The sequence below is a fragment of the Doryrhamphus excisus genome, chromosome 12 (assembly GCF_030265055.1).
Source record: "Doryrhamphus excisus isolate RoL2022-K1 chromosome 12, RoL_Dexc_1.0, whole genome shotgun sequence".
Taxonomy (NCBI): domain Eukaryota; kingdom Metazoa; phylum Chordata; class Actinopteri; order Syngnathiformes; family Syngnathidae; genus Doryrhamphus; species Doryrhamphus excisus.
This window is the reverse complement of record NC_080477.1, coordinates 6017289-6032776: the sequence shown is the minus strand read 5'-3', so window position 1 is coordinate 6032776 and position 15488 is coordinate 6017289. Positions and strand designations below refer to the sequence as shown.

Here is a 15488-nt window from a genome sequence, read left to right as displayed (position 1 = left end):
CATTCATACCTATGGACAATTTGGAGTCGCCAATTAACCTAGCATGTTTTTGGAATGTGGGAGGAAACCGGAGTACCCGGAGTACATGCAAACTCCACACAGAGATGGCCGAGGGTGGAATTGAATCCTGGTCTCCTAGCTGTGAGGTCCGCGCGCTTACCACTTGTCCGCCGTGCCGCCCGACAAATATTACAAATTAAAACAAATAAATAAATAAAATTATCCATTTGTTTGTTCGCTTCATACAATGATGACAAGCAGATGGATTAAATAAACTCAGCATTTTGTTTCGGTACAGTTATGTAATGTTAGTTAGGTACTATGTTTGTTGTCCTGTTTTTGCATTGGCTAATGTAAAAAAATGAAAGCATTTAGAATAAGACAAAAAAGGCAGAGTCAAACTGGGTCACTCGTAGGTGAAGAAAGAGGACAAGGGGTCTTGAAAGCAGTGGATTGACATTAATGGACATTTGTGGCAAAACCCCTTTGGCTGTCTGTCACTGTAGGCATCGGCCATCAAACGTGCTTACCTGCAGTGTGTCCCTGTTTAACACAAAGATAAATGTGTTAGTGTATATATGTGTGTGTGTGTGTGTGTGTGTGTGTGTGTGTGTGTGTGTGTGTGCAGCTTCTCTAAGTGGCTGCTGACAAAATGGACCACAGGGGCCGTGGGATAAGAATCCCATCATGTAGGCCTATTTCAAGGTTTGCGTGTGTTTGTGCCCAGACTACAATGTGGATGTTTTGTGAGGGGTGTGTGTGTGTATGTGTGTGTGTGTGTGTGTGTGTGGAGAGCTGGCAGCGACACTGATGTGATCTGACATGGTTTAGGCTTGTAAAGGACACTTCAGGCTTCGGTTGGCGTCCAGCTTTAACCAGCAAGCTCCAGCCTACTCGTTGTCCTCCCTGTAACTTTTGTCAGTGTCTCTCTCCTCCGTGTATGTTTGGACATTTTTAGTATTTTTGGAAGATATTTTCTTCACTGTTCAGTGTGTGTCTCTTGGGTGAGGCTTCAATGTGTGTGTTCTCTTTTTTTTTTCAACCACAGAAAGTGGTGTGAATGTTTACTAGAGTGTCCATGTAATTGGCCCCTTTTAGTCGTAATGTTTCCAATATATTGCAAGCTCGCAAGCTGTCATAATAAACAGGCGGCCGCTTTGATGGCAACAAAGGCTCTTGGCTCGCCAAAGCAATGACGGCATAGAGCGAGCTGCGTTATACTGTCTCTTAACATTAACACAATTATACATACCGAAGTTATTATGGCCGATAGTGTCCATTCAAAAGCGCCTCCAGTGAATAGATATTTATTTCTCTTCCTGAAAGAGAGTTATTCCAGGCGTGGCTGCTGTGGTTAGAACACACATGGAGAATGACCTGCGAGGTCCTGTGGTGAAAATTCACATTTGGTGACAATCATGCTGCACTGTCAGGTGGGGCTACTCCTGTGTGCTGATCATAGCATGCAGGTTGGCTGCTTGTATATCAATGCAACTGAAGCCGGCAGACCGGGGTGGTGGTCCAACTATAACTATAGGGGGATCACACTCAGACTCCCTGGGAAAGTCTACTCCAGGGTGCTGGAGAGAAGGGTACGGCCGTTGGTCAAACCTTTGTTACAAGAGGTCCAATGCGGTGGGAGTGCGCCCAACCAGTCTACATGTGCTTTGTGGACCTGGAAAAGGCATTCGACCGTGTCCCTCGTGGCGTCCTTTGGGGAGTGCTCTAGGGGTACGGGATTGGTGGCGCGCTAGTACGTGCTATCCGGTCCTTGTACAAATGGGGCAGGAGCCTGGTTCGCATTGCCAGTAGTAAGTCGAGCCTGTTTCCGGTAAACGTTGGCCTCCGCCAAGGCTGCTCTTTGTCATTCTTGTGATTCTGTTCACAATTTTCATGGACAGAATTTCTAGATGCAGCCAAGGTGTTGAGGGAGTCCAGTTCGGGAGCCTTAGAATCTCATCTCCGCTATTTGCAGATGATGTGGTTCTTATGGCCTCTTCGGGCTGCAACCTTCAGCGTTTACCGGGACGGTTTGCATCTGGGATGAGACTCAGTACCTCCAAATCAGAGGCCATGGTTCTCAGTCGGAAAAGGGTGGAGTGCCCCCTCCGGGTTGGGAATGAGGTCCTGCCCCAAGTGGAGGAGTTTAAGTATCTCGGGGTCTTGTTCATGACCCATCGTGGTGAAAAGAGAGTTGAGCCGGAGGGCAAAGCTCTCAATTTACCGGTCGATCTATGTTCCCACCCTCACCTATGGTCATGAGCTTTGGGTCATGACCGAAAGAATCAGATCACGGATACAGGCGGCTGAAATGATTTTCCTCCGTAGGGTAGCTGGACTCACCCTAAGAGATAGGGTGAGGAGCTCAGCCATCCGGGAGGGGCTCCGAGTAGAGCCGCTTCTCCTTCACATAGAGGGGAGTCAGTTGAGGTGGCTCGGGCATCTAGTCCGGATGACTCCCGGACGCCTCCCTGGTGAGGTGTTCCGGGCATGCCCAGCCGGGAAAAGGCCCCGGGGCAGACCTAGGACACGCTGGAGGGATTATGTCTCACGGCCTGGGAACGCCTTGGTCTCCTCCCGGTGGAGCTGGAGGAAATGGCCGGGGACCGGGAAGTCTGGGCTTCCTTACTGAGACTGCTGCCCCCGGACCCGGATAAGCGGAGGAAAATAGATGGATGGATGGATGGATGAAGCTGGCCTTTAAAGATAAATGTGGATACAGTAATCCCTCGTTTATCACGGTTAATTAATTCCAGGAACCAATCATGAATCAGTGAACCAGTCGTCGCTTGACGACCCTGCACCAACTGAAGCGCCAGTGTTCCACTGAATGAAAAAGCACCACAGATAATGATGGAGCCCCACTCCACTGTGCCGGGTAGAAAACATCTCAGGTGGGATTTCCTCATCAAGCCATGTGGACCGTCAAGGTGACCTTTCAATGTCCCATGTTTGATGCTCCCTGGCAAAGTCTAAAAGGGCAGTTTTGCCCAATTCTTCCCCTCACAATGACAGTGCTTTATTCTCATTATGTGCATTTCTTTGAGATTCCACATTTAACAGTAGATTTTGTTTTTGTTGCCCAATTCCGCAATTCCTACCTGCATAGTGGTGGTAGCATCGTGATCTGGGCCAATAGATGGTGGCAGTCATTAGCAGAGCATAATCCCCTGCCTTGGGAAACTGGGCCGCATGGCAGTTTTACAACATAATAATGAGCCCAATCACACGTCCATGGTAACATCTGTTGAGGAAGTTGATGGAGTGGCCAAGTATGTCTTCAGACCTGAACCCACTCGAGCACTTGAGGGGAAACCTCAGACAGAACGTGTCTAACATCCACTTGCTCTGTAATGTCATCACAGAGTGGAAGTGACAATATGATGATTCACTCCTAATAAAAGTAATCACATTAAATAATCCTTGTAGTAATAAATAAAAAATATAGAGATCTAGACCAGGGGTTGGCAAACTTTTTGACTCGCGGGCCGCATTGATTTAACAAAATTGACAGGGGACCAGACTATATATTTTATGCATATAATTCTAACAGTCCACCTGGAATGATTGTATGTGTAAGTGTCATGCAACCTGCTATGTATATGTGCTTGTGTCCTTTTTTCAGGAGCACTTTGTAAACAGCAGATCACATCAAATAAACAAATTGATAAAAAAAAAAACTACCTAAACCATCAAAAGGTTGGCTAAAGCCATGATGTCAGGTTGTATGTTAAGTTTGGAAAGAACGTGCGGGCCATATTTAAACACTTGGCGGGCCGGATGTGGCCCCCGGGCCGTAGTTTGCCCACCCCTGATCTAGACTCTTCTTCCTTGTATTTTTCAAACATCAACTGCTTGTATTGTTTCTTGAATTCGCTCATCGTTGTGCATTGTTTAAGTTACTCACTCAATCCGTTCCATAATTTGATTCATAAGACATGAGAAAATGAAATGAATGAATGGAGGAGTGTACTGTTCTTTCCATGACTACTACTATTTTTCTGTGGAACAAAATATTAATCCTCAGTCTGACTAGATTTTGATGTTAGGAATTTTGCTACAGCTCTGAGATGTTTAAGCTTGAATAGATCTCAAAAGAGCCTTTGAAGCGATTGAATTTGACCTTGACAAAGGTTTATGAAAAAGAAAAGAGAAAGCCAGTTCTGCTTTATGGGCTCGCGGCACCTTCATCAACCGACAGTCTGACTCAGTTGTTTGCTCCATGTTGTCACACAGATAGACATTCATCCTTTGTGTTGATTCTTTTGCCCCTCCGCGTTACATGGACGGCCCGCTTACTGCTGGGTTGGCATGAATACTTTGCAGAAAACAGGATTACCGTGGTGAGGAATGGGCCGCATAGAACGGGTGCTTTCCTGACCCAGCACGCCGGGCCCGAGGCAGACTGGACCCACTCACTAAGCTCTTTAAAGGATTGCTTAGTGTGATAAAGAGCACACATTCTAATCTGATCTCCAGATTGCTGCTGTCAGAAACAGTCGATGTACATTTAAAGGTGCATCTGTTCCACCAAAATCACCCCCAAGGATAAATAGCCTTTGGTTAAGTGTGTAGTCGGGGACACCGTTTTAGAATATAAGCAATAATTATACAAATGGATGGCTATGATTTTAAATGCAGCAGTCAAATTATGCAGATTATTCCATTTTGGTAATCTTGTGTTTGCTTATTAATGAGATTACTCGAACAGATTAAAATAAATCTAATCTTGTCAAAATGCAAAAGTTAATAAAAGAGGTTCTTATAATTTATTTGACAGCTGCAAGTGCAGGGAAGATCTCCCACTAGATTGAATCCATTTATTTTAAATTAGTATTCTTTTTACTGTCCTTGTGGAAACATGTGATGTCATATTGATGCTTAATGCTTTTTGACTGCAGACAAAAATGTTGCTTCCTTCACTGACACCACTAAACAGCATTGGATGTTGCTAAGGAACAACAATGTGCAATGCCAATGGTCATTATTCAGTTGAATTATGTTTCAGCTAGAAATATATGTACTTATTCCCAATCCTAGTAAGGATAGAATACAAACAAAAATGTATTCTTTATGGTTAGTATAAATTAAAATTTTGGACCATGTATTTATGAGGACCACCGTACATTGGTAGCATTTGGTGAATGATGTTGAGGATGCTGTAGAGCCGCTCTGTGTTTGTTTGTTTCATTCATCTGTATGTGTGGCCCCCGCCCCCCCATTTCCCTCCATTATACTCATAAACGGTCTGGAGGTACGTTTTTCCGTTTTTACAGGTCTCGGCATGCAGGTTGCTGTTCTTGAGTATTCACCAGCCTGTGGTCTGCTTCGTCGATTAGAAACATCCTGCCAAATTAGAAGATTTAATTGGCGTTCCCGTTTGTAGTTTGGAGCAGATTTATTTCCTGTTTCCAAGCTTTGAACATTCAAACAGATTGCTTTCAGACTTTGAAGATTTTTTTTTATAACTTTAAATAAAATTTCTTTACATTCCATTCTGTAGGAAATAAACCCAAAGATTTGACTTCCTGTGTCGTGAACCAATGGCCTTGCAGTAGGACTGTGGCGTTCTTGTGGCGTTCTTCATGTGTTCTTTGTCTTTTTGTCTTCTGACTACAGAACAGGTGTATAATGTTACAATTATTTCGATTTTCCCCTGCTGTAAACCTTTGTTTTATTGGTTTTGCGCCGCAGCGCCAAAGAGGACAGTGTATTGAATGGAAGCTGTGAGTAAGTGGTGCTAATCTGGGTGGGCAGCACTTGGCAGCACATTTCTATTCTGGCACCCTGCAGGCACAAACTGGCTGTAAACCTGACAAGTGGCTGCTTTCACCACATGTTGGGCCAAACATACGTCTTCAATGAAGGCCTGTTGATCCTTTTGAGTGATTTTTATTCTTATATGTTAAACATATCAAAATGGTCTGCTTTTTGCTTGTGAGTTGCAGCAGAAATATGTCAAAGTAGTCAGGCAGTAGTCATCCCTCATTTATCGCGGTTAATTGGTTCTACACTTGACTAAGTTATCTTCTGCAAAGTAGGATTTGATATTATTGAATGTAATATGTTAGAGCATAGAAAATCTGTTTATGACTTTCTTAATGCAATGTTTAACTTTTTAACTATGTTTAATTACTGCATGGATAGAAAAGATGATTTAAACACAGCATGTCACAGAGTAACTAGTTAGCCTCAAATTTATTTATCCTAAACTTCATTCATTCATTTTCTACCGTTTATCCTCACAAGGGCTAGCTATCTTCGGGCGAGAGGTGGGGTACACCCTGGACTGGTCGCCAGCCAATCACAGGGCACATATAGACAAACAACCATTCACACTCACATTCATACCTATGGACAATTTGGAGTCGCCAATTAACCTAGCATGTTTTTGGAATGTGGGAGGAAACCGGAGTACCCGGAGAAAACCCACGCATGCACGGGGAGAACATGCAAACGCCACACAGAGATGGCCGAGGGTGGAATTGAACTCCGGTCTCCCAGCTATGAGGCCTGCGTGCTAACCACTCATCCGCCGTGCAGCCCAGAATACAAGCAAATCAACCTAATTTATACATTCATTCATTTTCTACCACTTTTTCCTCATGAGGGTCGCGGGGATGCTGGAGCCTATCCCAGCTATCTTTGGGCGAGAGGCGGGGTACGCCCTGGACTGGTCGCCAGCCAATCACAGGGCACATATAGACAAACAACCATTCACACTCACATTCATACCTATGGACAATTTGGAGTGGCCAATTAACCTAGCATGTTTTTGGAATGTGGGAGGAAACCGGAGTACCCGGAGAAAACCCAGGCATGCACAAGGAGAACATGCAAACGCCACACAGAGTTGGTCAAGGGTGGAACTGAACTCCGGTCCCCTAGTTATGAGGCCTGCGTGCTAACCGCTCGTCCGCCGTTTTCCGTTTTCTACCGCTTCCGAGTCCTGTGTCTTATCCTGTGACTACACAACTGAAAACAAAATGCAGTTCTTCAAAATGATTTTTTTATTATTGAGGAAGAAAATCCAAAGCCTACATGGCCCTGTGTGGAAAAAGTGGGTGCCCCCTAAACCTAATAACTGGTTGGGCCACTCACCCAACTGCAATCAAGCCTTTGAGATAACTTGCAATGAGCTTCCTACAGCGCTGTGGAGGATTTTTGACCCACTAATCTTTGCAGAATTGATATAATTCAGCCACATTGGAAGGTTTTTAAGCATGAACCAACATGGCATCGCAAATGGATTCAGGCCAAGACTTTGACTTTGCCACTCCAAAGTCTTCATTTTGTTCTTCTTCAGCCATTCAGAGGTGGACTTCCTGGTGTATGTTGGATCATTGGCTCACCAAGTTGTTTTCTACTTGAGGTCACAAACAGATGGCCGGACAAAATTCATGGTTCTATTTATCACAGCAAGTCTTCCAGGTCCTGAAGCAGCAAACTGCACTTGCGCTTCCAAAAAGTTCAACTTTTGTCTTGTCTGACTAGTATTTTCCCAAAGGTCTTAGGGATCATCGAGATGTTTTCTGGCAAAATTGAGACAAGAGTTTTTTTTTCAGCAGTGGTTTTTGTCTTGGAACAGGTCAGGACTTTGACTAGCTAACTATTGTTTTTCTTCAGCCATTCAGAGGTGGACTTGCAAGTGTCCTGTTGCAAAAGGTTGGTTTCACCCTGAGGTCACAAACAGACGGCCAGACATTCTCCTTCAGACTTTTTTGGTAGACATCAGAATTCATGGTTCTGTTTATCACAGCAAGCCTTACAGGTCCTGAAGCAGCAAAACAGCTCCAGATCATCACACTACCACCACCATATTTTACTGTTCGTAACTTACTTTTGTCTCATCAGATCACAGAATATTTTCTGTACAAGCCTATACAAGCCTCGAGCCTTAATGTTCTTTTTGTTCAACAGTGGTTTTTGTCTTGGAACTCTGCCATGCAGGCCATTTTTGCTTAGTGTCTTTCCTATGGAGTCATGACTAAGTCATAACACTGACCTTAACTGAGGCAAGTGAGGCCTGCAGTTATTTGGATGTTGCGGTGGGGTCTTTTGTGACCTCTTGGATGACTCATTGCTGCAGCTTTGTGGTCATTCAAATCCCAGGCCACTCCTGGGAAGGTTCACCACTGTTCCATGTTTTCGCCATTTGCGGATAATGGCTGGAGTCCCAAAGCTTTAGAAATGGCTTAAAGCCTTTTCCATACTGACAGATGTATTCCGTTGGATTTCCAAAACGGTATGTTTTCATATATTCCACTCACGGCCCGCCCCTGACCCCAAGCGTTCCTGACAGTATAGGAGTTCATAATACATGAATAAACCCTTTGGAGATCTACTTGAAAAGTGGTTAGAAGCTACTGATAGCTTGTGCTCACTGTTGGCACACAGTGATGTCACAAAGAGCCGGTGTTAGAAAAACTCTCTGAAACAGAGCATTAAGAGCCATCACTAACTTTTTTCACGGCTCACTTTCAAATGATCTTTAACATGAATATCTAATAACATCTATAGGTAAGAAAAGTGGAAAAAGCATAATAGGGCCCCTTTAGATTGACATTGTTTACAAATACAAATCTTGTATTGGTGTTTGTGTACCTAATCTTATGACCAAAGACCATGCAGGCAACATATGAATGACATCACATTTGCATTCATAATTTTCTCTCCCATGAGTTGCCTCATCACTTTTTATTCCAGGGTAGTCCCACCCGAGCTAAAGCTCTTATAATGAGCATTAACCAAAACAGGAAACAAACTCACAATGACTCATGAAAAATAATCTTTTCACTGCATTTAATGTGGGATTATTTGATACTCCATATAATCTCTGTTGACAATATCTCCATAGTTACAGTAGTAACATGCAGACACACACCAACCACCACACAATGACGTTTATTATTCTAAGCAGAAATACAGCATAGACGTGAAGCATGTAGTATAATATCAGAGGGTGTCCTAGTTATTACTGTCAATAACCAGGCTCGTTTACTTTGAAAATGTCTCTATTAATAGACAGCATTGGAATGTTGTCAGGTACCTTGAAACACTACTGCATGAATCACATACTGTATTGCTGTTTTATGTTCCTGCTCGCAGGAGTGCTGTGTTGTGATTTGCAAGGGTCTGTTTACCGTCGCAGTGGATCATATAGGAAAATAATGAGAGTTTCCCATCGCCATGATTAGCGTCTTTTCCCTTTTTCCATTCTCTGTGTGACATTTGAAGCTGGTGTTGTGCCGCTAACGTATATGTCTCTATATGATTATGCCGGAGAGTTCTGCTATGTTTTGATGGTAGGATATATGATGGTATGCTTTTCAGTCATTTCTGATTATGGCATGACCATCAGTCCATGATGAAGTCACACGATCTAAATGGAATTCCAACATTTTTTTTCCCAGAATTTTCAGTGGGTAATCTCAAACATAATATCCATCAAGGCGGCACGGTGATCGAGTGGTTAGCGCGCACACCTCACAGCTAGGAGACCAGGGTTCAATTCCACCCTCGGCCATCTCTGTGTGGAGTTTGCATGTTCTTCCCGTGGGTTTTCTCCGGGTACTCCGGTTTCCTCCCACATTCCAAAAACATGCTAGGTTAATTGGTGACTCCAAATTGTCCATAGGTATGAATGTGAGTGTGAATGGTTGTTTGTCTATATGTGCCCTGTGATTGGCTGGCCACCAGTCCAGGGTGTACCCCGCCTCTCGCCCCCCTGCGACCCTCGTGAGGAAAAAGCGGTAGAAAATGAATGAATTAATGAATGTTTCATTATGTGTCTTGAACGCACCACAGTTGTTGACAACGAACCTTATACTATATTGTTCCCATTCTTTTTTCGCCTCATATTTGTTCCCAAATGCTTATACTTTGTGCGGTGCGCACATCTCAAATAAATTCATGTGAGTGTGAATGGTTGTTTGTCTATATGTGCCCTGTGATTGGCTGGCGACCGGTCCAGGGTGTACCCCGCCTCTCGCCTGAAGACAGCTGGGATAGGCTCCAGCACCCCCGAGAGTCTTGTGAGGACAAGCGGTAGAAAATGAATGAATGAATGAATGAATGAATATCCATCACAATGGTCCCTCAGTGTGCCTAATGTTTTGCTCAATCAGCAATTAATGAAATTGACTTGCAAAGAGCATAAAACTGATTTTGGAACCCTCTGCATCTCTTCTCTCATCTTGGAGATGATTCACTGAGTTATGTTCATCCTATAATCCACTTACAATAATCTGCAATTATGCAAATTCTAACACTTAATTATGTGGCGAGAACTGAGTGGATTGCCTTCCTCCTTAAAGACACCTTTTTGATGTCCATGTTTTATAGAAGTGCTGCAATCTTGCAACCGACTTTGCTGTTTCTTTTCTTTAAGCGTAGTTTAAGGCCTCAGCCGCCTACACAAAGCCTGCTGGGAATCAGCCTCATCTTACCGCAGTCTACTAATTGGCCGCTCTTTTATTTACAGAGACCAGGCTCATTCGAGTCAAATTAGTGGAGAGAGCACACACAAATGATTTTGTTTGTTATACTTGCAATTTAGTAACAGCATTTGAATTACAATAGAATTCATGCTAGACATCACTAAAACGTACATCATTTGTCATCAGTTGATAAGCACAATTGAAAATGGCCTTATATGGTCTTAGCGTTTTACAACCGGCGGATATTTTTAGTGTTGTGAGAGTGTCTATTTTGGCCGCTGAACGCTGTGTTTAAAATGTTTGTATGACTTGTAATCTAAAGTGTTTATGGCTGTACATAACCCCGCCTTGTCATTGTCTTTGCCTTTGACCACCCATCAAACCAATTTTACTTGTACTCTCATCCTGTGTCCACAGTGTCCTGTGGTGGGTGGGGTGGGGTGCTTTTAAGTAGTAGTTTTGCTCTTATTATTTTCTCTTTTTGTTTTACACGTCTAGTAAAAAATGTGGGATTGTACACTTTTTTTTTTTAAAGCCGATGCCAATAACTTCCTGCTTCTCAATACTGATGACTTTGAAGAATACAACACTTGCTCGACATTGGCCACACTCTCATTCACTTATCTACTCAGACAAAAGCTCAACAACCTCGTTATTGCCAAAGCAGAACAGGCTACTGACACAAATGTAACCATATTTAATTAGGCAAAATGTATAAACAACTAGGCCACAACACAAATAAATGCTTGTTTTAGATCAGGGGTCTCAAACTCAATTTACCTGGGGGCCACTGGAGCTAGGGTCTGGGTGAGGCTGGGCCGCATCAGGTTTTCCACAAAAAAAAAAAAACGCGTTTATTAAAAACAGAAAAATAAATAAACTTTGCTTTGGTTCCGATTTTCTACAAGAAAAGCTCTGATCAAACATTCCACTGTTCTCAAATATCTTAATTTTTATTTTTCTACAAAAAAATGAATAAACAAATCAAGAATAAAGAAAATCATTCAATCAGTAATAAATAAATATAATAATAATAATAAAACAGCAAATAATAAAAACTTAAGAAACCACATATAGTTGGTGGGTAGACAAATTATTTTTTTCAGATTAAAATGAACAAAGCATTATTAGAGCCCTGTAGACATGACAAAACACGACTATAGTCACATTTATACTCTTTTTATTTACAACATATTGCGCAACTGCAGGGTCTTGAGACACATGCTAACTCGCAAACTAGAGAGCTAGCGACCTAAACGGTAGCCTTCAAGTTATTTCTTTTAAACTTAAAAACCCAAAAACATACCACTTCCACACGGATAGAGAGTTGACAGAGAGTAGTTAACAGTTATTTAACCTTTAACATGAACATTAACCAAACGTAATAATTTTTTCTGGGTACATGATACCATACAGCATCCACCCTCGGCCATCTCTGTGTGGAGTTTGCATGTTCTCCCCGTGCATGCGTGGGTTTTCTCCGGGTACTCCGGTTTCCTCCCACATTCCAAAAACATGCTATGTTGTTTGAATGGTTGTTTGTCTATATGTGCCCAAGGCACAGGGCACATATAGACAAACAACCATTCACACTCACATTCATACCTATGGACAATTTGGAGTCACCAATTAACCTAGCATGTTTTTGGAATGTGGGAGGAAACCGGAGTACCCGGAGAAAACCCACGCATGCACGGGGAGAACATGCAAACTCCACACAGAGATGGCCGAGGGTGGAGTGTGCCTTAATATACTAATATTTATTTTTTAAGTTCTGCCACAGTGCGACCTTTTCCACTGACTGTTGACAGTGGATTCTACTTCCTGCCACTCTCTCATCTTCCTCTTGTTATACCACTGCCGTGTCCTCCAAATATGATGTTTTTTATGGACTCTCCAACTAATATTTCCACCTCAGGTTTGGTGAAGTTCCGCTTCTCAATGTCAATAGAAGTCTTGACATTGGGGTGGAATTGTGTGCACAGTTGTATACATGAGGCTGCAGACCTGAATCCAACTGAGATGTTGTGGAATTAACCTAAAAAGGCGGTTCCAGCTGGAAAAGCCTCCAATGTGACTGAATTACAACAATTCTGCAAAGATGAGTGGGCCAAAATTCCTCCACCGCGCTATTAGAGACTCATTGAAAGTTATTGCAAATGTTTGATTGCATTCGTTGCAGTTATTAGGTTTAGGGTGCAAACACTTACCCATAGGACCATGTAGGTTTGGACTTGTTTTCGCCCATAACAAAAAAAACGTTTTTTCACACCACTGTATACTTTTGACTAACTACATTAAGGATACCCATAAAGGCAGAATGGAGGCAGCATGAAGGGGTTGTACTCGCGTCTGTAAGCCACACCTGCTTTGAAGCAGCACTTCAACCGTCGCAGGCGGAGAGAGAGAGAGAGAGAGAGAGCCGGTGGACTACAGGGTGTTTCAAGCTGTGTTGTCATAAGCCGAGCAGTCGCTCAAGCAAGCATGTGCTGCGTCTGCTCCCTTGTCACATCTCAGCAATACAACCCGCGCTTTGGCGACATCATCAAACGGACATAGTGGGAATACTGGGAAATAATGGAGTGTACTACTGACATCAGGTGACTTGGGATTGCTCCTTGTTTCAGCTTTTTTTTTTTTTTTTGCTGGACATTTTTTTCTGACATGGACTCATTCCCTTTAACATTCTGTGAGGAAGATTTGTTCTCAAAATAAGGAACTAAAGCCACTAACAGAAGGACTCTATTTTTTGGAGAACTTACTTAGCCGAGATAACTGCTGAGATCCACACGCTTCTTTAATAAAGCGAAGGCTGAGCGAACAGAACTATTTGATCCCATGTGACCGATCAGCTTGTCGTGACCCAAAGCGGGGGTTTCATCCCTGCATCCTCACAAGTGAAGCAAAGGTGAAGATGCCAGCCATTCTGGTGGCCTCAAACATGAAGTCAGGACTCCCCAAACCCGTACACAGCGCGCTCCCCATCCCTCAAGTAAGCAGCAGACCACCAGCTTCCACTCTGCCTGCTGCACCTGTGAAGACGCACATCCCCGCTCTGAGCCAGCAGGCGGGCGCAGGACGTCCGAGAGGTTCCGTGTTGGGGTCAGAGATCAGGAGAAACACTCAGGTTAGGATGAAACCTCACAGATGAACACAATCTTATTGTGCTCATGCAGTTTTTGTTATATGGAACCTGCTAAGTCCGTCAAGGCTTAAGACCCGAAGAACTCATTGTGGCCCGATTCAGTCAATGTTACTATTTGGTGTTGTATTGTTAATTTCATCATTAATTAAGTCTAATTAGGCCACTCCAAATTGTCCATAGGTATGAATGTGAGTGTGAATGGTTGTTTGTCTATATGTGCCCTGTGATTGGCTGGCCACCAGTCCAGGGTGTACCCCGCCTCTCGCCCAAAGACAGCTGGGATAGGCTCCAGCATCCCCGCGCGACCCTCGTGAGGAAAAAGCGGTAGAAAATGAATGAATGAATAGGTCTAATTAACTGCCTTCCTGTTAGGTGGTAATAATAATAATAATAATAATAATAATAATAATAATAATAATAATAATAATAATAATAATAATAATAATAATAATAATAATAATAATAATAATAATAATAATAATAATAATAATAATAATAATAATAATAATAATAATAATAATAATAATAATGTGCCCTGTGATTGGCTGGCAACCAGTCCAGGGTGTACCCCGCCTCTCGCCCGAAGACAGCTGGGATAGGCTCCAGCACCCCCGCAACCCTTGTGAGGATAAGCGGTAGAAAATGAATTAATGAATAATAATAAGAAGAAGAAGAAGAAGAAGAAGAAGAAGAATAACAATAGTAATAATAATAACAATAATAATAATAATAATGTGCCCTGTGATTGGCTGGCCACCAGTCCAGGGTGTACCCCGCCTCTCGCCCAAAGACAGCTGGGATAGGCTCCAGCACCCCCGCGACCATTGTGAGGAAAAAGCGGTAGAAAATGAATGAATAATAATAATAAATTTAATTTATAACACACTTTACATCAAATGAATGATCTCAAAGGTGAAAAATAAACTTCTAAATAAAAGCATTTTAGTATTTACTTGGATTCTACACCCATTTATTCATATTTTTTTTAGATTGTTAGCCACATGACGAAAGATTTGTGCATGCATGAAGACTTTATGTCACTCTGTCATGTTTTTTTCAGAAATTAAAAATAAATTAATAAATTACCACTGTTTTGTGGTGTACTACAATTTATTCATTCATTCAATCATTTTCTACCGCTTTTTCCTCACGAGGGTCGCGGGGGGTGCTGGAGCCTATCCCAGCTGTCTTTGGGCGAGAGGCGGGTTATACCCTGGACTGATCGCCAGCCAATCACAGGGCACATATAGACAAACAACCATTCACACTCACATTCATACCTATGGACAATTTGGAGTCGCCAATTAACCTAGCATGTTTTTGGAATGTGGGAGGAAACCGGAGTACCCGGAGAAAACCCACGCATGCACGGGGAGAACATGCAAACTCCACACAGTTACATTGCATCTTATTCCTATGCTGTACTGTATATGCAGTTTTTGTTAGGATTTTAAATATTCAACTTAAGTATGAGCATCAGCATGTGTGTACCTGGAAGAGTGTTTCACAACGCTTTTCTCCATATCCTGGGTGGCAGCATGTCAGCGTGGAGACTCTGTGGTGTTTTGTTAATTGTTGGCTGCACTTAGCAACCCCACACAAACGGCTGCAAAGGGGCTAGCGGATGCCTCAGCGGCCTTGTATGGCATTCAAGTGAGGGGAAGAGGTGTGAGTGTGTGTGTTGCGGTGCCAGCGAGTGCACGCTTGGCAACTTGTCTTTACCGTAAAGCACGAGTGCGCTTTGTTTAGGAGACCAGCGTGTGATGATAGCCAGAAGAGCACAGCAGCGGGCGCTGATGCTGTTTGATGCCTAATCACGTTTTCTCGCTGACCTATTTTCTGTGACTTCCACGCTCTCTTTCTGTCCTTTGCTGCCTCTCTCCATCCCTGTGGTGCTGATAAAG

The 15488-nt window shown here is 43.0% G+C and overlaps 1 protein-coding gene across 5 annotated transcripts in view; it reads left to right on the top strand.

Annotated features, from left to right (window-relative positions):
* The window catches only part of nav2a (neuron navigator 2a), a 208465-nt gene that overhangs the window by 81876 nt on the left and 111101 nt on the right, over positions 1–15488 (top strand). The window contains exon 1 of one of the 5 annotated variants that reach the window (XM_058089753.1): positions 12705–13566. The exons of 2 other annotated variants lie outside the window; for them this stretch is intronic. In XM_058089753.1, the coding sequence (XP_057945736.1) occupies positions 13354–13566 (213 nt within the window). In that variant the 5' untranslated portion in view covers positions 12705–13353. Of the gene's footprint in view, positions 1–12704; positions 13567–15488 lie in introns of those variants that run through there. 2 more of the 5 variants (XM_058089754.1, XM_058089755.1) reach the window with 2 other exon arrangements.